The sequence below is a fragment of the Perca flavescens genome, chromosome 9 (genome assembly GCF_004354835.1).
Source record: "Perca flavescens isolate YP-PL-M2 chromosome 9, PFLA_1.0, whole genome shotgun sequence".
Lineage (NCBI taxonomy): Eukaryota > Metazoa > Chordata > Actinopteri > Perciformes > Percidae > Perca > Perca flavescens.
This window is the reverse complement of record NC_041339.1, coordinates 14,347,485-14,367,147: the sequence shown is the minus strand read 5'-3', so window position 1 is coordinate 14,367,147 and position 19,663 is coordinate 14,347,485. Positions and strand designations below refer to the sequence as shown.

General features: G+C 39.3%; 2 protein-coding genes across 13 annotated transcripts in view; both read left to right on the top strand.

Annotated features, from left to right (window-relative positions):
• The window catches only part of tcf3b (transcription factor 3b), a 39,567-nt gene extending 23,525 nt beyond the window's left edge, over positions 1-16,042 (top strand). For 8 of the 12 annotated variants that reach the window (XM_028586771.1, XM_028586778.1, XM_028586776.1 and 5 more), the window contains 13 exons: positions 677-776; positions 873-973; positions 1,319-1,442; positions 1,589-1,647; positions 2,574-2,649; positions 5,731-5,792; positions 5,999-6,187; positions 8,147-8,258; positions 8,559-8,703; positions 9,087-9,140; positions 9,498-9,733; positions 9,848-9,999; positions 12,883-16,042. In XM_028586771.1, coding sequence (XP_028442572.1) covers positions 677-776; positions 873-973; positions 1,319-1,442; positions 1,589-1,647; positions 2,574-2,649; positions 5,731-5,792; positions 5,999-6,187; positions 8,147-8,258; positions 8,559-8,703; positions 9,087-9,140; positions 9,498-9,733; positions 9,848-9,993 — 1,404 coding nt within the window. In that variant the 3' untranslated portion in view covers positions 9,994-9,999; positions 12,883-16,042. The remainder of the gene's footprint in view (positions 1-676; positions 777-872; positions 974-1,318; positions 1,443-1,588; positions 1,648-2,573; positions 2,650-5,730; positions 5,793-5,998; positions 6,188-8,146; positions 8,259-8,558; positions 8,704-9,086; positions 9,141-9,497; positions 9,734-9,847; positions 10,000-12,882) is intronic. The other 4 variants (XM_028586779.1, XM_028586775.1, XM_028586774.1 and 1 more) reach the window with 3 other exon arrangements.
• Positions 16,043-16,714: 672 nt separating this feature from the next.
• LOC114561870 (cytochrome b-c1 complex subunit 10-like) lies at positions 16,715-19,434 on the top strand. Its single transcript, XM_028588005.1, has 3 exons — positions 16,715-16,845; positions 18,075-18,214; positions 19,197-19,434. Exons 1-2 carry the CDS (start codon positions 16,784-16,786, stop codon positions 18,193-18,195), a joined length of 183 nt encoding a protein of 60 aa, XP_028443806.1. The 5' UTR covers positions 16,715-16,783; the 3' UTR covers positions 18,196-18,214; positions 19,197-19,434.
• The last annotated feature ends 229 nt before the right edge of the window (positions 19,435-19,663 follow it).

The window sequence follows — 19,663 nt, the reverse complement described above, 5'->3', positions numbered from 1 at the left end:
TTCCCTTTCCACTTCTCCCTGTTAAATCAAATTACAGAAAAAATCCCTTCTCTGGATTAGCATTCTTTGCAGCATAGCCTCTGTTCTTTTCCTCTTTCTGCCATGTTACACTGAGAAGGAGAGGAAAAGACGGACTGAGTGGGGACTGGTGTTGAGAAACTGAGGGCTTCTCATGTCCATCTTCAGTCTGTGGCTTTGGAGAGTGTGTGTGTGTGTGTGTGTGTGTGTGTTAAAGGGAGGGGCTGCAGTCTAGGCAGGGCGATGTCACTAGGGTCCTGGGAGCTAGAGGAAGTGCTCACTGTGCACTGGGATTCAAGCCGTCGCTGTGCCCAGCATGGCATGGCCGCTGTGTTCTCCTCCACAGACAAGAAGCCGGCTTGCCTCCACTCCCGATAGACTCCCTCTTGCCATCTTGTGGCCACTTGAAGCTAGTGTAATTAAATGCTTTTCAAAAGCAAGGACAGGGTGGATCGATATCTTAGTACTTTGTCTCTCATGATGCTCAGGGCTACAAATCCAGAATAAAATGTCCAACTGTGTATCTATCTATCTATCTATCTATCTGTCTATCTGTCTATCTATCTATCTATCTGTCTATCTATCTATCTATCTGTCTATCTGTCTATCGTTTTTAGAAGTCACAGTCTAACTGCTTACTGTATGCATGTTTGTTTAGGTATATGCTTCCACATCTGGTGATGAGTATGCAAGAGACAATGGAGGATATCCTGGTGCTAAACCTGGAGCTGTCTACCCTGGCTCTTTCTATATGCAAGGTAACGTTTCACATAATATCACTGGAAGTCATTTGTTCTGTGATCCTATTTGTAAAGGTGTTTTCACATTTGCAAATGTGTGTCCGCTTTTCTCAGAAGACCCCTGGTCGTCTTCTGGCTACTCTGCCATGCTGGGTAACTCTCCTCACATTGGACAGCCAGGCTCCTTCTCTGCAATTAACCCACAGGACAGGATGGTGCGTAGAAAAGGCCTCAATTTTCAATCATGTATTGCTTTGTTGTTGTTATGGCTCATGTCTTCCAGTGTGGCTTGTAAGGAAATTATGTGGTGAACTCAAAGGGATAACATTTCATTGAGAGCAAAGACTTTAGCGTCTGTTCTTCAAAAGTGTAAAAAGTGAATTTTCTTTAATAAAACCACATATCATATGAGATGCATGAACTAAATTACCGGTTAACATTTTAGGTACTACATAAGGTTGAATAAATAAACCTTAGTCTTTCTTCATGAACCATTTGTCACATTTTATTTTTCTGTGAGGGGTCTGTGCCTTATGAAGCTACTTGTATCCCCTTTCCAGAAGCGTCAACCCCTGCCTCTGTCCCCACAGAACTATCCTCTGCATGGCAGCGATGTCAACGGCTTCCACTCAGCCCCCACCACCTACAATCACACACCCACCATCAACGGAGAAGGCATCATGGGTAAGGAACTTTTTAAAATGAGCTTATCACACTAGTATCTTGGTAGTGTCTGTCCCATGGTCATTTGATTTTTTTTTTTTTCTTTTCTTTTCTCAAAAACAAATTACCGGATCATCTGACTCACATTATTTATTTTGTCTCTGCAGCCAACCGAGGCACCACAGCTGGCAGTTCCGGAGATGAAATTGGAAAGGCTCTTGCCTCAGTGAGTTTTTTTTTTTTTTTTGTTTTTTTTTTTTTTTTTTCTACAGTAATTTTGTTTTATTTCCTCTCAAGTGAAAATCTCTGATGTAGATTTGTGTGGCAAGAGAACAAATGAGTACAAATTTTAACTAAGAATGGTGACAGTCAAAAAACATTTTCATCAGTGGTTTAGCATTATTTGGTTGTTCCTTCAAAACAGATGAATGTCCATTTTAAAATTTGCTGAAGGCACGTCTTCAGTGAAAATCCGTTAAATTCAAGGACCTAATAATAGTTGTATTCTGAAATGCGATGTGATGCATTGTGTTTTGTATATCTGGATACATACTCAGTTTTAAAGTGTACAAACAATTCTCAAGTCCGATTTTTGATTCAAGATAAATATTGTATGATATATAGAGATGCACCGATAGACCGGCCGGTGAACGGAATTGGCCGGTTTTCACGTGCTCGGCCATCACCGGCGACCAGCAGGTCAGTCTGACATATGCCGATTTCATGCCGGTCAACGCTACAATTAACTGACAACATAAGTTATACGAGTTACCGTTCTCAAGGACCCACGCACACACGGACGCGACAGCACGGTCTCTTTTTCCATTCTCTCAACTTTTCCGCCGTGTGTCGCTCGTACCCGCTCAAGGTGTGAAGCGCGTGTCCGCGCTATCTTGCACATCATGCAAAATGGTGGTTAAAAAAAATGAAATTGGAATCGGCTAAAATCGGTATCGGCTGGCCTAACTCAATGAAAATCGTAATCGGCCTAGAAAGTTGTAATCGGTGCATCTCTAATGATGTAGAAACATTATTTCATGTAGAAAAATCTATTGTGGTGACACATTGTCCAGCCAGTTCACTGTTTGACTAAAATGTAATGTATTCTTAAGGTGTGCCATAATGTTGGGGTGTTTTAATCAATTTTTTCAGATTTACCCGTCGGACCACAACAGTAATAACTTCTCCTCGGCTCCATCTACTCCTGGATCTCCTCAGGCTATTGCAGGTACAGTTGGATTATTGCATATAGATCATAAGAGCGTCAAATTGTTACTACTTGTATATGAAAAGTCAACCTTTTGAGGTTTTAATGTTAAATGTACGACAATGTTAAAAACAACCGACAAAGCCAGAAATCTTTGTGTAGTCATGGACTCAGACCTGAATTTTAAAAGTCACATTAAGACAATTACAAAATCAGCCTATTATCACCTTAAAAATATATCAAGGGTTAAAGGACTTATGTCTCAGCAGGATTTGGAAAAACTTGGCCATGCTTTTATCTTCAGTAGACTTGACTACTGTAACGGTGTCTTTACAAATCTCCCTAAAAAATCAATCCGACAACTGCAGCGGATTCAGAACGCTGCTGCTCGAGTCCTCACTAAAACCAAGAAAGTGGATCACATCACTCCAGTACTGAAGTCTCTACACTGGCTTCCAGTGCCTCAAAGAATTGATTTTAAAATACTTTTGCTGGTTTACAAATCACTAAATGGTTTAGGGCCAAAATACATTTCTGATCTGCTACTACACTATGACCCACCCAGACCTCTCAGGTCGTCTGGGACAGGTCTACTTGTTGTTCCCAGAGTCAGAACTAAACAGGGGGAAGCAGCGTTCAGTTTTTATGCTCCACATACAGTGGGGGAAATAAGTATTTGACCCCTTGCTGATTTTGCAGGTTTGCCCACTTACAAAGAATGCAAAAATCTACAATTTTAATCATATGTACATTCTAACAGTGAAAGACAGAATCCCAAAGAAAATTCCAGAAAATCTCATCATATGAATTTATTAAAATTGATAACCATCGGATGAGGAAAAACAAGTATTTGACCCCCTGGACAAACAGCATGTTAATATTTTGTAGAAAAGCCATTATTGGCCAGGACAGATGTCAAATGGTTTTTATAGTTGGTGACAAGGTTTGTGCACATTTCGGCAGGGATGTTGGCCCACTCCTCCCTGCAGACAGCCTCCAAATCATTCAGGTTCCGAGGTTGTCGCCTGGCAACTCGAATTTTAAGCTCCCTCCAAAGATTTTCAATCGGATTCAGGTCTGGAGACTGGCTAGGCCACTCCAGAACCTTGATGTGCTTCTTCTTCAGCCACTCTTTTGTTGCTTTGGCGGTGTGCTTAGGGTCGTTGTCGTGCTGAAACACCCATCCTCGACCCATCTTCAGCTCTCTCACTGAGGGAAGGAGATGTCGGTCCAGAATTCCATGATAAATGGCCCCGTCCATCCTCCCCTCAATACGATGGAGTTGTCCCGTCCCCTTGGCTGAAAAGCACCCCCAAAGCATGATGTTGCCACCACCATGCTTGACGGTGGGGATGGTGTTCTTTGGGTTGTACTCGGTGTTCTTTGCCCTCCAAACACGACGAGTTGAGTTGAGGCCAAAAAGTTCTATTTTGGTCTCATCTGACCACATCACCTTCTTCCAGGCCTCTTCTGAGTCGTCCAGGTGGTGAATGGCGAACTTCATGCGGGCCTGTACATGTTTCTTCTTGAGCAGGGGGACCTTTGCGTGCGCTGCAGGATTTCAATCCATGACGGCGTAGTGTGTTACCAACCGTTTCTTTTGTAACTGTGGTCCCAGCTGCCTTCAGTTGATTCATCAGTTCCCCCCTTGTGGTTTTGGGATGATTCCTCACCGTTCGCATGATCAGGGACACCCCACGAGGCAAGATCTTGTGTGGAGGCCCAGACCGAGGGAGGTTGGCGGTGGTGTGGTGCTTCTTCCATTTCCTGATAACTGCACCGACAGTTGATCTTTTTTCTCTCCAAGTTGCTTTCCGATTCTCTTGTAGCCCATCCCAGCCTTGTGCAGATCAACAATCTTGTCCCTGATGTCCGAGAAAGCTCTTTGGTCTTGCCCATGGTGGTGATGTTGGATGCTGGTTGTTTGGGTGTTGACAGGTGTCTTTTATACAGGTAACGAGGTGAGGTAAGTGTATTTGATGTAGATAATTGGTTCGGATTGGGGCTGTGTCTTAAAGAAAGACTAACTGGCTTGTAGGAGCCAGAATACTTGCTGTTTGTCCAGGGGGTCAAATACTTGTTTTTTCCTCATCAGATGGTTATCAATTTTAATAAATTCATATGATGTGATTTTCTGGAATTTTCTTTGGGATTCTGTCTTTCACTGTTAGAATGTACATATGATTAAAATTGTAGATTTTTGCATTCTTTGTAAGTGGGCAAACCTGCAAAATCAGCAAGGGGTCAAATACTTATTTCCCCCACTGTATCTGGAACAAACTCCCAGAAAACTGCAGGTCCGCTGCAAATCTGTTCTTTTAAATCCAGGCTGAAGACATATCTTTTTAATGTTGCCTTTCTTTAAATAACCTATTTTTAACTGCTCTTTCTTTAAAATTCTTATACTGCACTGTACATTTTATTCTTGTCGTTTAATGATCTTAAATTGTTGTTAATTGTTTTAATGCTTTGAAATTGTTTTTAAATGTTTTCTAACTGTTTTTAATGTTTCATGTTTCATGTAAAGCACTTTGAATTGCCTTGTTGCTGAAATGTGCTATACAAATAAAGCTGCCTTGCCTTAATGTGTTATGCTGAGGCACTTAAAGGCATTTAATCTCCAATCACCCCGTAATGTGTCATCTAAAACACCAATATCAAAAAAAATTGCATTTTCATAAACACATTATTTAGTCTTTTGAAAGACTTTGTCTTTATTTTACCCGCATCATTTAGGTACTATCTTGCTTTGATGCAAGATTCTTGTCAACCTAACAGCTGAGTAAATTTTGCCAATCAGAAGGTTGGTAAACTCAGTTCAGGTGGTTTTATCCTGTGCTTTATTCTCACTCATGCAACCACAAATTTGGATAATATTTCAATTTCAGCCACAGAATACCTACATCTGTCCAATTTATTTAACTTGTTCAGTTTGATTGCAACCTTGTTTTTGGCACACAAAAATGAATCAGTGGAAATTGTTGGAGCAAAAATGATCCTCTGCATGTTTAATATTCTTCAACACAGAAATGTGTCTGCAGCTCCATCTGCTGTAAAGTTAAGAATTACCACTATACACTTGCCCAATATTTCTCTCTACAGGAGCTCAGTCTCAGTGGCAAAGACCAACCACACCCAACTATGAAGGGCAACCACACACACTGGTATGTTAAAACATTTCTCTGCCACATCAAAGTTAATTTGAAGCAAGAGGTTCTCATAATATATTCTTATTTTAGTTAAGTACACAGTAAAGTGCAATTAATTATTTCTCAGAAACATACTGTGCATGTATAATGTAAACTGTTTCTTGGACTTGTATTCTGTTGTTATATTGATATCTAAGTGCACGCTTATTGTGTTTATTTAGCAGAGTAAAATGGAGGACCGTTTGGAGGAGGCCATCCATGTACTGCGTAGCCATGCTGTGGGCCAGGGCTTAGAGGGTGCCCCCGACATGCACAGCCTGCTCTCTGCAGTACACAATGGGGGCCTCGGGGGCCTCTCTCCAGCTTTTCCCAATGCAAGCCTTGCCCTCAGCAACAGACATCCTGCCATGGTGAGTTACCTACGCTGCTCAAATTGTGTTTCATTTGTGTGCGTGTTCAAAAGAGACTTGGACTTCTGATGATAAATGACAAACATGAAGCAAACAAAGGTCTTAATGTGTTTGTGGTTAATTTGATCACGTACATAATATCCATCAAAACTCCTGAAACCTCTCTGCAAGAAGTTTGTTTTCTTACTGACATAATGGAGATTGAATTGTGTTGGAAGTAGGGCTGGGCGATATGGTTGAAAACTGTATCACGATATAAGTTTTTCATATCGGTCGTTATCGATAATTATTGATATTTTTTATGACCTATTTAAAATAAGGACCAGGAGAAAAATATATAAAATTTAAACATTTTTATTTTAAACTTAACCCTGCTCTGATTATAGTCCCCTCAGTTATAAAAGCAGAAATGTCAACACAACCATGGAAAACACTCAAATAATTAAAATGTAAACAGGTCTAAAATCACAATGAACACTTAACAATTATCTCTTAACATTAAGGTGCAAAATTAAAGAATAAGTAACAAGTGCTTAAAGTGTCATAAAATAGTGCAAAGTGTTAGCTAAATATAAGAAACCTGAGAAGGAACTATTTTCTGCAGGTTTAGTGCTAGGTTGGTAACCTGGCTTCTGGACAGTGCTCAGCATGTCTGCCTCCGTTATTTCTTTGTAGCGTTTAGTAAGGCGCTGATGCAGAGTACCTCTCCATGGTGCTCTGCTGCTTGTGCCGTGTTGCAGCTGCAGATGTTGTTGGACGTTGATGGCGAATACGGCTGTGCTCCAAAGTGTTAGCGCGGCTAAAGTGGTAAAACAAGTTTATGGTATTACCAGTGTTGGTGGGGACGACGGTCTGACAACATTGGTCTGACTACGGTCAGACTTATAAAATCCCTAAAACTGCGATACTGACTTTTCCTGTTTTTTCAACGATTTCTTCGCTCGCTGCGGCACTCACTTTCCACTCCACTCACGGTTCTGTTATTGAAGAACACGAGACAGCGATGTGGCGCAACCAAACATGATACTGTTACATGATTGGCTGTTAGAGTGTCACTCCCTACGTTGCTAGGTTGCCAGAGAGTGAGGGCCTTTGTTCATGCAACCAAACTTGATTCACAACCTCTGGTTTCTTCTGATGAAGAAAAACAAGTTATCGAACGTTTTATCGACCGCATTTTCTATTGATATTGATAATGTGTCTATCGCGATACATATCGTTATCGTTTTATCGCCCAGCCCTAGTTGGAAGTACATGCTCATTCCATCAGCCATTGCTGAAGAAGCTGTCAGTATCGAGGTTGAAATAAACCTACTATGTTGTTTGTAACTTGGCTTACAAGAACCGTAACGTGCAATACACTTTGAAGTATTGATTGATAGGGTACCTTGATTTTATGGTATTAAATCGCCTTTTAGAAGAAATTAGTTTACTGTTCTAATTAGCAAGAAAATATGAGGAAAAAAAACATAAAAAAATTGCATTCCTAATGCAATTAATTTAATTTCCAGGAAGAACAAAAAATGTCAAATATATTATCATTTGTGCCATCTGCTGGCCAAAAGTAAAATTGCAAGCAATTAGGAGTAAATGGTATTTTTATGCATCTTGTTTTAGTGAGTTAAATAGAGTTGGTCCCCACGCACTGCGGCTGCCCCCTGCTCCTGTATATAGGATGGGTTAAATGCAATGGGCAAATTTAGTTTCTATGTATCTAGGTGCTTAGAAATGACAATGGCACTTTTCTCCTTTAATTAACATTGGTTACACCAAAAAGATGTTTGCAAAAAACTCATTTTTAATGAGCTACATCAATAATTAAATATTTTCTCTCACACAGTTGTGGACATGTTGAGTTATTTTTTTCTCTCTCATTATGTCTTAAAGTGGCAGTCTGTTTTCCCAAGGGTGTAGTTGTGATATGTCTGTCCACATCATGTGCTTCTCTACCTTCACCAGCAGGGAGGGAAACACGAGGAGCCCACAGGCCTTCCTCCCAGCAGCACTCTTCTGCACGGTCATCACGCATCCGGACCCACACCGCCAGTTGGCCAGCCGGAAGGCTTTACCAGTAAGCCCAAATAGATATCTTGTTACGTACAGTAGAGCATGTCAGTTGTTGTTCAGTAAAACTGCACCATAGTATGTCTTGTATTTAGTCGTATCATGATTGAGTATCTGGGTGTTGAAATCAAAATATTTGGTTTTGTGGCAAAGCTTGTGTACATACACAGTGATATGCATTTGAGAATTCTTCAGTGATCTCTTCTTAACTTTATTAGCTTTCCATGTTCTTCTGTTGTATCACATCCCCTCTTTAGAGATGTTTCAGTACTTTGGAACATTCTAACAGCTATGTGTTTGTCCCTAGGTCTCCCTGGTGGTTTGGCCCGCTCCACGCACTCCTCTAGCAGCTCAGACATCAAAAGAGAAGACAAAGAGGATGATGAAAACTCATCTGTAGCAGACAAATCCGAAGACGAAAAAAAGGAGTCCAAGGCAGCACGCAGTCGAAGGTAAGATGGTCCTTACTCTGTTTTCTAGTCTTTGTGCTCTAGATTTGTTTTAATCAAAAACTTTATAAAAAACTGCAAAAAAAAAAAAAAAAAAGCGAGAGAGAAAAATCTGCACTTACTGAATTTAATGGCATGAAATAAAAAATTGTATCCCACAAAGGCGGAGATTGTCTTGACACAATTGCCAAGTGTGAAAATATAACGGAACCCATTTGCTATTGTAAATTTCTGCTGCAAGGTTCCACATGTCAGCTGTTAAATGACTAAGACAATGTTATTCATCTTAGTCATCTCTTCTGTGCTGTGTGCCCCACTGATTGCCCAGACTATGTTAGGTATTTAACAATGTTGAAATCCCCCTTCCCTTCATGTCACGCTTTCAGAAAGGAGGCGTTGACCCTCCAGATGCTCTCTAGCCTTTCAGACCAGAAAGATGAGTAAGTTTCTCCAATAGAGGGGCAATTTCTTGTGCTTTGTGGGCTCTTGCACATTGTGAAGCTGGTGTTGAAAATCTGACTTTTGATTGGTAGAATCATAGATATAAAATGATATCTTGGATAATGTTTTTCAAGGATTCCCTTTTTATATAGTATGCATTTAACTTCTCACACGTCTATTATTTTTAGTGCATCCATTCAGTACGAAGCTTAACTGTGGGTGTACAGTCCCTGCTATTGATGCTAAATTTAAAGTAGCTGAATGCTAGTCATAAGGTCACACTAAGGTATTTGATGGTATGTCTTGAAATTTCTTTCTGCCTGTGGCTTCATCATTTCATCTCTTTTTGTAACTAGTCTGGAGGACGAAGATGACGAGGACCTTCCCCCTGAGGTGAAGATGGAGCGTGAGAAGGAACGGCGAGTGGCTAACAATGCCCGCGAGCGTCTCAGAGTACGGGACATCAACGAAGCATTTAAAGAGCTTGGGAGGATGTGCCAGCTGCACCTCAGCCACGACAAACCTCAGACCAAACTTCTCATCCTGCACCAAGCCGTCAATGTCATCCTCAATTTAGAACAGCAAGTCAGAGGTCAGTCTGCAAGCAGCACATCATGAATGGGAAGCACAGTTGTTTACCTATGTTAAATCCAGTAATAGTTTTATACTGAGAAGGCCTGTTTCTGTTTTCCCTTTTCTCTGTCAGAGCGTAACCTTAACCCTAAGGCAGCATGTTTAAAACGCCGTGAGGAGGAGAAGGTGTCTGGGGTGGTGGGTGAAGCACCCATGCAGCTCTCAGGAGGCCATCCTAGTATGGGAGGAGATGGGCACAACCCAGTTGGCCACATGTAACACCAGGTAGGCCTTAAGGATTGCCTACTGAACTGATTATTGAGGATGTAACACTTAGTATGTTATAGGATTTTTATTTTTTTTAAACTCACAATAACAAAGTTATAATCCTTAAGATTTCAGTCTTGGTTGATTTGGCAACACCCATGGTTACTGGTGGTAACCTTTTTTTTTTTTTTTTTTTTTTTTTTTTGAGAGAGAGAGATGAAAAGAGACTAATTTTTACAAGATTACATAAATACCTCTATTTGGAAATAATAAATAATTCTCGGAGAGTGCATCTACATAGAAAATGAAATGTGTGAACCATTCTTTGTTGAACTTTAATGCTTTACAAACACCAAAGCAAGTAAGCGCTGTGACTACTATTCTCAAGAGATTTTGGAGAGGGAATTTAGATTTAGGAAGAAACACACTGACTGACCTGACACCATTGTATTCATATAATACTATCAATCCAGGTTAAAGTGAATGATATTAATAATGCATGCATTCTCACAGTTGCTTCCTCTAAATTTCAGGTTGTGGTCGACTAGAAGGGCCTGCTTTGCTTGTTTGATAAATTGATCAACATTGATTGTGATTGGTGGTTTGCTGTGCATGCAGAGCCTGTATGTCACGCACTAGCAACAAACCGTGTATCCAAGAACACTTAAATCAGTGTAAATTCCGTTATATCAGACACAGGCTGCTGTTGTAGATTAGTGTTACGTTTCCAGCGTCGCGGCGCCGAACCGTAACGTTAGTTGGGACAGACTCCTTGTTTCTTTAGACTAATGGTGCGTTCTTTTTGTCCACCAAAGTCGATTTACGAGTCGTTTTCCGGAGTTGCGAACCGGAAGTTGCAAAAAGAACGCCACCGAGGTCGTATATACTACTCGTCAAGTCGTCTGAACTCCGAGGACCCCAAGTTCACTTTCAAAGATGGCTACGTCGTGCATCACACGTAGTAAACATTGTGGTTTTCTACAATTTTATGCACTTTTGTCTTTGTTGTAACCAAATGAAGAAGTGGTACACATAGCACTGTAGACTGCTACCTATAGGCATGTCGCTACAGTCTTATTATGAGTTAAATACCGCCTAATTAGTTATTTTGTAGCTTGTGCAGCTGAAATTGGCTAGAGACTCTCGGTTGCTATATGACAACAATGGCTTTATGCAGAGTCTTGAGCAAAAAGCAGAGCAGTAGCCTAACGTTAATCAAAACGTAATTTTTATGTATCAAACTGTGAAATATATTTGTGTAATATGTCAATAACTGGGTGAATAGAATCCTAAATCTTACTAAAAATTGTACAAAAATCCATCTTTTCTCCGACTCGTAGTATTGTGTGACAAAAAGAACGCAACAACCCGCGGTTATTCGTTTTTCGACATGGATGTGACGTCACACTCGAGCTACTAGTCGCGATTACAAGACAAAAAGAACGCACTGTAACTTTATTTGCTTTAGCCAGGCTGGTAGCAGCTTTTTGCGGTGAAAAATGGAGATGTCGTAATGACGTTGCAGTAATCGGGTGATTTAGTTTGTCTTTGTAGCGAACATAAAAAAAAATAAACTTCTGTCCCTACTGTAGCTTCACTACCCATGGAAAAGCACGTGCATCACTGTCAGCGGCAGCTGCCGCTTACGGTACTTTTCTACACACTGAGAGCCTCACTTCCCATAACAAACCCTGTCAGACTAACGTTGCGTCACATACACACGTTGCAGACATGGCCGCCTGTCTTAAAGGGGAAGGCTCGGCCGGTAACAAAAGGAGAACGGTGAAAGTTTACTTTTTTAACAAGCAGCAGAGAAGTTGTAGTGTCAACATCGAAAAGTCCTGCGATGTGACTATCGCACATGCGCACATTGCGATGTAGACGATGAAACAAAATATCGTGCAGCTCTAGTTCAGTACTACAAGTCCCAGAATTCTTGGGAAAGAAAATACTCCTGGACCAGCGGTTTTGTCAGAAATACAACAAGAGTAGCCCAAACCAGTCTATAATTGGTCTTTTCCCATCATTCCATGAGCAATCGCTATCTAATTTAATGACGCACATGCAGTTATCAACACAACAGCAGGACTCAGTGAAGTTGGTTACCTTGATGAGCAGTAGGTGTGCAGCCTGTAGCTCTTCATCTAACCGCTTGCTCCTTCTTGTTCCATTACTTCCTGCAATATTTAAAACGGATCCTGACTGTTGTCTTATGTAGATGCATTTTTGATAGACAATCGCTCTCTGCACTAACCGCAGTGACAAATACATGGTCTTACCTGTGGCTGCTTTACGATTACAGCCACTCCATGTTTTGCCAGTTGAATGCTTTAAATGTTAAGGAGCAGGAGTAGAACATGTTTCTTTTGAAAGACCAGCAATTTCCCTTGAATCCGTCATGTGGAAGGGCAACTAGAATCCAGCATGGGAAGGCGGAATCTGCCACAAACAATGAAAACACAACCACTAAATGTAAATACATCGCTTTTGAATGGGAAAATGTCATGCACGTGAAATCGTGTAGATCCGAAGAGTTTTTATTTGGGGGGAATGTCCCAGGCCGGTGCTAATACGGCACCGGTGCCTTAACGACCATTATCTACCGGACCGAAAAGCAACGCGGATTTCGGTACCTCATTTAGATGCCACTTAAATGCATGCGCTTTTCTCTGATTCTCCGAAAACGGACGTTAGAGGTAATTGAATGATGTTTCACCTTTTTCAACCATCTGAGTTTGCAGGTATGGGGGTTAGATTTTGGGAATATCTTAAGGATTATAACTTAAAATATTAATTGACTAGTTTGTAGGAGTCAGTGGGCTCAGTATTGTCCTCAATATTTTGTTGATGATTGTTGAAGGAATTCTACAACATAATGTTTGTGGTCCTTGCTTTTTACAGATCTGGTGGTGTTTCCCTGGCTGTCAGAGGATGTGGCCTTAACAGATTTCTTCCACCCATTATTCTCAGTGTGTGTGTGTATATGTGGACATGTCTGTGTATTGTCCGTTCAAGTTTCAAGATGCACATTCACACACTCGTACACACATGCATACTGCCAAAACTGACACAGCCTGTTTGTCGCACTCCCAACCATGACTACAAGCTCAAATGTGAAGAACTTTTTTTTTAGTTTTGCTTTGTTTTATACATGTAAAAAAAAAAAAAATCTTCTTGGTTTCCACAAGATGATGGAACACCGGAGTACATTTTGTCCTGCCACAAATTGGGACTTCACACACTGCCGAGAGGTGCTCTTGTGAAAGAAAGGAGACCTAAACAAACACAAATTGAATCAAGGATTTGTGCCTAATTGTTACATGTTTTCTATTTGACATTTAAGCAAATTGCTTTACATGTGAGGAACATTTATTGTGTGGGATTGCTTATGTGTATGAGCAATTATTTTTAATGTATGTCATTCCCAGCGTGATGGTACAGTCTTACATATGTTATGTAACCAAGCCCATAGTTTAAGTTGAATTGTCTAAATTCAGTGACTTTTCCTTAACCTTATCAGTAAGTGTTGAAGGGAAGGCGATGGAAAGGTCAAAGCCTTGACAGTTAAAAAGCAGCTTTTAAAAGACGGGAACTCTGACCTAGAGGAAGTCTCTGACTGATGCCTGGTCTCATCCCACGAGGCATCTGGAGACTTGGAATAGAAGACTCCTTCCTTGAAGGTTATGAATTATCCAAGTGGTAGAGTCTGTCAACTTCAAAACCGTGCTTTCCCATTTGTTGACCACAAATTTTAGTGTTTCTCCAGTAATCCCTTGTCATAGGTTCAGGTGTTGGTACTGCTTTATGTACAAAAGCATACTTAAGACAAGACAAAGCACAGTTGTATAGGTTTAGGCTTAAAAGTTAAGTGTTGACCTTTTGTGCATTTCAGTCCCTGAAAGTCTTGTATAAAAGCCATTTGAGACGCTTGCTAAGTGATCAGCACCACTTAGTGCTCTTACTTACCTAAAATGGTTTTCTGACAATGCCAGCAGAATTAACAGCTCAAGTTTTTCCTCCTTAATGATGTTCTGTAAAAGACAAAAAAAAAAATCTGGGTTCCTTTTGATGAAGGGGTCTCATCAGTCCGCAGTTGTTTGAAGCAGACAAGCCTCAGTGTAACGGAGGCTTTCTTTTCCTAAATGAGCATTCCCACTGAATTACAGCCCCTCACCTTCCTCCTGAGTAAATTTGTTCTCACACTTCTTACTGAGAAAGGTGTAATGTGTAAATTCACTTCATACATTACTCGGATATGTTTCATTTTTCAAAATTTAAATATATATATAAAATATATATTTTTTTGTTAGTCTATACATTGTAGATTTTTTACATAAATGGCAATATTAGTTTGAAGTTTAGAGTGTATTGTAGATGAGCTAAATAAGGGGGATATTTGACATTTGACACCGGGATGGCAGAGGAAAAGGGTCAACAGATGATAAATGAAAAAGCGTTTGGTGTATCCTTGATTCCAGTTTTAGTTGTAAGGCGTATCATCAGCTACCCAGATGATTTTTTTTCTTTCCATTTGGGGGATTTTGTGCCACAGTCTTGTTGAAGTCTTCTTACTTTAGCAGTGAGGCACTGAGGAAAAATGTCGGAAGATTTTTGTCTCAACAGTAATTATGCAACTGGTATTTGAATGTAGCTACCATACAAATGTGGATCACCTTCATTTTCAAAGTTGTGTTCCTGGTTTTTGTCAATACAGTATACTAGTTTCCATTTCACCGTTTTCTAATGTTTGCCCTCAAAGTGGTTCTCCGTGTGCAGCTCACTTCTTAGTAGCCTGTACATTTATTTGGAGGCAGACGTCCGTATTTGGGTGTAAGGTAATGGATAATATGGAGAACAAAACAGTGTTATTGTGATATTCCCATGTCATATCATGTTGTGAATGGTTTTGACCAACATGTAATCACAAATGGGAGGTAGAGCACATCGTGTGTTTAATTTCTACAAAAAGAGATGAAGAAAAAGACCTATACAAATCAATAGTGTGGCCTTTTCATTCTCAAGACTTAAGATGACATGATGGGAGAGTGATACCTTATCAGTGCCTGAACTTGTATTTTCATTTAAGACAGTTTTATTTTGTGATCCATATCATTTCATATATCATGGAGATTAAAGAGGTACTTGTTCATTCCCCCACCCTCCCTTCTAATGCTTTTTTCAATTTTTCAGGAAGAAGTATAAATGGTATAAAGAGATTTTCTTTCAGTGTATCTAGTTAAATAAATAAATGTTACGTAGATCTTGTTCAGTTTTTATTCCCTTTTTTTTCTAATTATTCAACTGGATTATATTGCCCAAACTGTTGTTTTAGTTAAGGTAATGGGTCCAGGTCATGAGTTTTCTTTCTATCTGCCCGATATTGCTATATAATTTGACATCACTTGACAACAGGGTTCAAGAGATGCTGCTTTTGGCTCCGATTGTCTGCTTTTGATGCACATTAACATGTTTCAGTGTACGTGTTGCTTCAATTTCAATGTAGGGAGTGAGTTTTATTTTCTGTCGTAGCTGGAACCTCTAATGACTTGGAGCATTTTAAGTTTCTGTATATCGGAGTGCAAGCCCTTTGCTGCAGTGACTTTTAGTATATTCAGGATAGTTTCCACTGACTATTTTCACCTCCTGACCTTTCACCCTTCCAGGTCTTTGATGTCATTGACAGTGACTTTTTGTGAGAAGTTCTAATCACTTCTTTCAAAAAGTTGTATTTGAAGTTTTTCTTTTTAATATTACAAGATCAATAATTGTACTGAATATTGCTGGTTTGTTCCATAAGGAAAATCTGACTTGATGTCATTTAGTATTCTGTGAGCATCCCATCAGCCTACATACTCAAATTATTTGTTTGGGGCGGGGGGGGACCTTATTTCTTTACATGAGTCTTGACATAGACACAATGAAATCTGCAGAAAAGCAAGCCGACCACTGCAGGAGCACATGATGTCAACAGACAATTACAATATTATGATGGAAAATGTTAAGTTGACGGGCTTGAACTTGTTTTGGTATAAGAAAGCAGTAATAAAACACTTGCTTTCAACAGTTTTGTCATATCTTTGTTGAACTAAAAGGGGAGATTATTGAGTGTTAAAATACATTCGCAGGTACAGAGCCTGACATCTTGGGAGTGAGGACACTTGACTCCTGCAGGGTCCTCAGTGTGCCTCACTCACCCTCTCTCTCTCTTTTTTATATATATATATATATATAAATAAATATATATAGTTGAGAACTGTCCTGTATATAACAGTAATGTAGCAATAAATGTGCCATTTTTAATAACAGATTATACCTTTTCCAATGTCTGGCTTTTGAATATTGTATACATAAAAAGGAAAATAAAGGAAAACAATGTAATAAAGGGTTTACTGTAGTTCGGAAAATGAATTTGTTCATATTTGCTATTGTCAATTGCCGGTTAGGGGAACAAATTAGTTTGTGACAGCTTCATGATTATGCAACCAAGGCACCACATATAAATTCAAGACATGATACAAGTAAATGCCAGTTGATTTCATAAAGTCAACGCGTGCAGGACTGGAATATTTTGTTATTATTAATCTATTACCACATGGTTGCCTAAGGCAGAGTACACAGAGGCTTTAAAACAAATCTGTGTTGTAAACAGAGACCTTTGAAATGGTGGCCTGAAATGACCCGTAGCTGTGCACACAGTTTGTTAGTTATTTAAATACCAGGCATAAGAAAAGGCAGCCCAGGGTCCTTAACGGCCATCATTGAGTAAACCGTGTAGCTAAAGAACTACAACTGAGAGGTCACGATGGTCCAGAAAATACTAAATAAATTGGTCGGTACCAAGTACATTACTATTCTAAGGACGTGGTAAGTTTAGTCAACAACAGAGTAACGTTACTGTAGTAGAAATATTGTTTGAGTAACTTACTTGCGTCATGTTCAAAATGATATCAACGCCTCTGTGTCCTTATATGTTTTGCTTAATACAGTAGAATACAGTCTCTCTTACTAGCTAACTTTAGCTTAGCCTGCTTGTTTATTTTCTACTGACTTAGCTAGCTGGGCTTTTTAGCATGCTTTTCCTAGATAACTGAAGAGCTAGCTAGGAGGTAAGGGACGGTGTTAACATTGTCAACAAGTTGTAAGTATTGTGTTATCTTAAATGTGTCAGAGATTTAATTGCTAGGTAACCTTATCAAAATGACTGTAATGCCCTCAATAACGCTATCTCAGTACAGAACTGCTCATATTCCTTTGATCAAATATAGTGGTATATCAGTTTATTTATGAAATACTTGACCAGTTTATTAGTCTGATAAAATTCCAATTATGCTAAATCAAATATATATTATCAGAATTCAGCATGTGCGTTAATGCCATGATGTGTTTTTTTGGAACATTTTCTCCCTCAAATATGATGGTTTGCCTTTTAATGAAATTATACTTGACAGCTGTTTGATTTTGTATAACTATATTGAGAGCACAGCACTATAATTGACATTGCAATGTGCACACAGAGAAAAACTCAGATGGCCACTGCTGAACAGTAATTTATGAAGATTATTATTTATAATCAATTTGTTGATTAGCAAATAAACAAACATAAGTACTAATTCATTTTTAGAAGCTTTTCTATCAACTCACAATTTTTTACTATCTGTTTAATCAGAAATTCACTTTTGCCTATGTACGACAACTTAAACCAGTGTTCAAGCTTGTTTCATTTGGTTCTAGTTGTCAGTAATCACAAAACTTATGACTTATAATTATACTAATTATAATAATGAACACGTGAAAATAGCAACCACTGACTTAAGGTGGGAAAAAATATGTTTAAGTTCAAACTGCTGCAGTTGACAGTTCTTCAGAATATGAATATGGTAGCTTTTTGTGAGTTAACCACCATTACTGTGTCAGTTTGTGCATAGACTTAGGGAAGTCTGCATGCTGAAACTTAAAAATGCTGTCCTGACAAAAGTGTAAGACTTGTAAGAATATCATGCCACCTGAATTAAGTAGTATAACTATCCAAGTTGCTCTTGATATGTGTGTTGCAGTCAGTCCCATCAATGAATCCCATTGTTTTTTCCATCAAGGGTACCAAATATGGCTGCCTGGGGAACAGTTGGTGGAGTGGCGCTCATTCACTTCACAGACTGGCGATTGGTCCTGGACTATGTGCCATACATTAAAGGGAAGTTCAGCAAGGATGAGTAAAGTCCCACAAAACTAAATTGTGAGTGTATTGTTATTATAACCAACACTTGTGTAACTGAGCTTTTGTTCACACACTTTGTTTGCAATGTGCAGTTGGATTGCTCGTTAGCTTTAGCCCCACCCATGTACTCATGATAAGATACAGACAGGTGTAGGCCATGCCAGGTGTAGGAACTGAACATTCAAGTAAACACACTTGAGTATTGATTAAAGTTTCTGTCACCTTGCATACACTTGGCACTCAACTCATGCATCTGTAAAAGCAACCTCATACTGAGGCCAGAAATCCCCGCTATTCGAAAACATCTGTAGTGCTCACTAACAAAAGCTTATTGAAGGATAAAGGCCATAGAGTTCTTGTAGCTCTTGTAAGCTTGTTAAGATGACAACTGTGCAGACATAAAGGCTTCATGCCTCTAATCTGAAAGCTTTGCAAAAGGGTCAGATTAGTTTTAGAATAGAAACTGAGTCAATTTATGACAAAATAAAGGTTTAGAAAAAGTATGCATTGAGCAGAGCTGCCCCGACATATTTATTTCAATTTCAATTGTTCAAATATATTTTTGTGATGTAGTGGTTAGAGCTTGACTATTTTTTAAATGGTCAATTTAGATTTTTTTTCCCACTCCGTTCATAATTATGAATAATGTGACAATTTTGGTACTGGCCATTTGTGCTTTCCTACAATAATCAAGTATAATATCAGTATTATAATACTTATATTGCAATCTAAATCCCAGATAATATCCGTGATACCCATTCTGATATCACACCACAGACATTATATTGATATTTCCAAGCCCTATTAAAGTTTATACACCTTCAGAGCCCTCCTCACCATCCCGAACCCACAGCCACTTCCACCTTACCCCTTTAACCCCTACTTGGATGTGGTCTTGTCAGAAATCAAACCTCAGAGACAAGGAAGGATGTGCTTTTCTTACACACTGATGTGTTCATGTACAATTTGCTAACGAATGGGCTGTGTGTCTTGCCTACAGGACCAGGGCTTGGGAATGGGCACATGGGTGGATTGCTTACACAAGCAAGCTTAAGTATGATGCCCTGGCTCAACAATCAGTCACCAAGGGCTTGTTAGGAGTTTGGACTATGAGATGCACTCTGTATAAATGCTGTTTTTGATCCATTATTATTTAATGTGCATAAATCTTTATTTGCTCCAATGTGTCCAGTTATTCTGCAAAATGCCAACTATTAAAAAGTTTTGTTTAAATTGTTTGCTGAGAGTTTGTTTTTATCTATTTTGTGTTCAATGCTGATTTACTTTTCTTTTGCATGGAGCAGTTTTTCTTTTTTACACCTGATATTTGCCAGCTGGTCATGACTAATTGTACTGTACAAGTATTGTGAAATAAAAATGTATTGAGTATACTGTATATTTAAAGTCGGCGATAATACAATATATTTTTCATGCTGATTCACACATATTCACCGAGGTTCATGGGCC

What these genes read in the sequence shown, in the direction of transcription:
- LOC114561870 (XM_028588005.1), top strand. Translation starts at nt 16,784, where the DNA reads ATGGTCCAGAAAATACTAAATAAATTGGTCGGTACCAAGTACATTACT. An exon ending in ATTACTATTCTAAGGACGTG is followed by an intron (nt 16,846 to 18,074) that starts GTAAGTTTAGTC and finishes TTTTCCATCAAG; the next exon opens with GGTACCAAATATGGCTGCCT.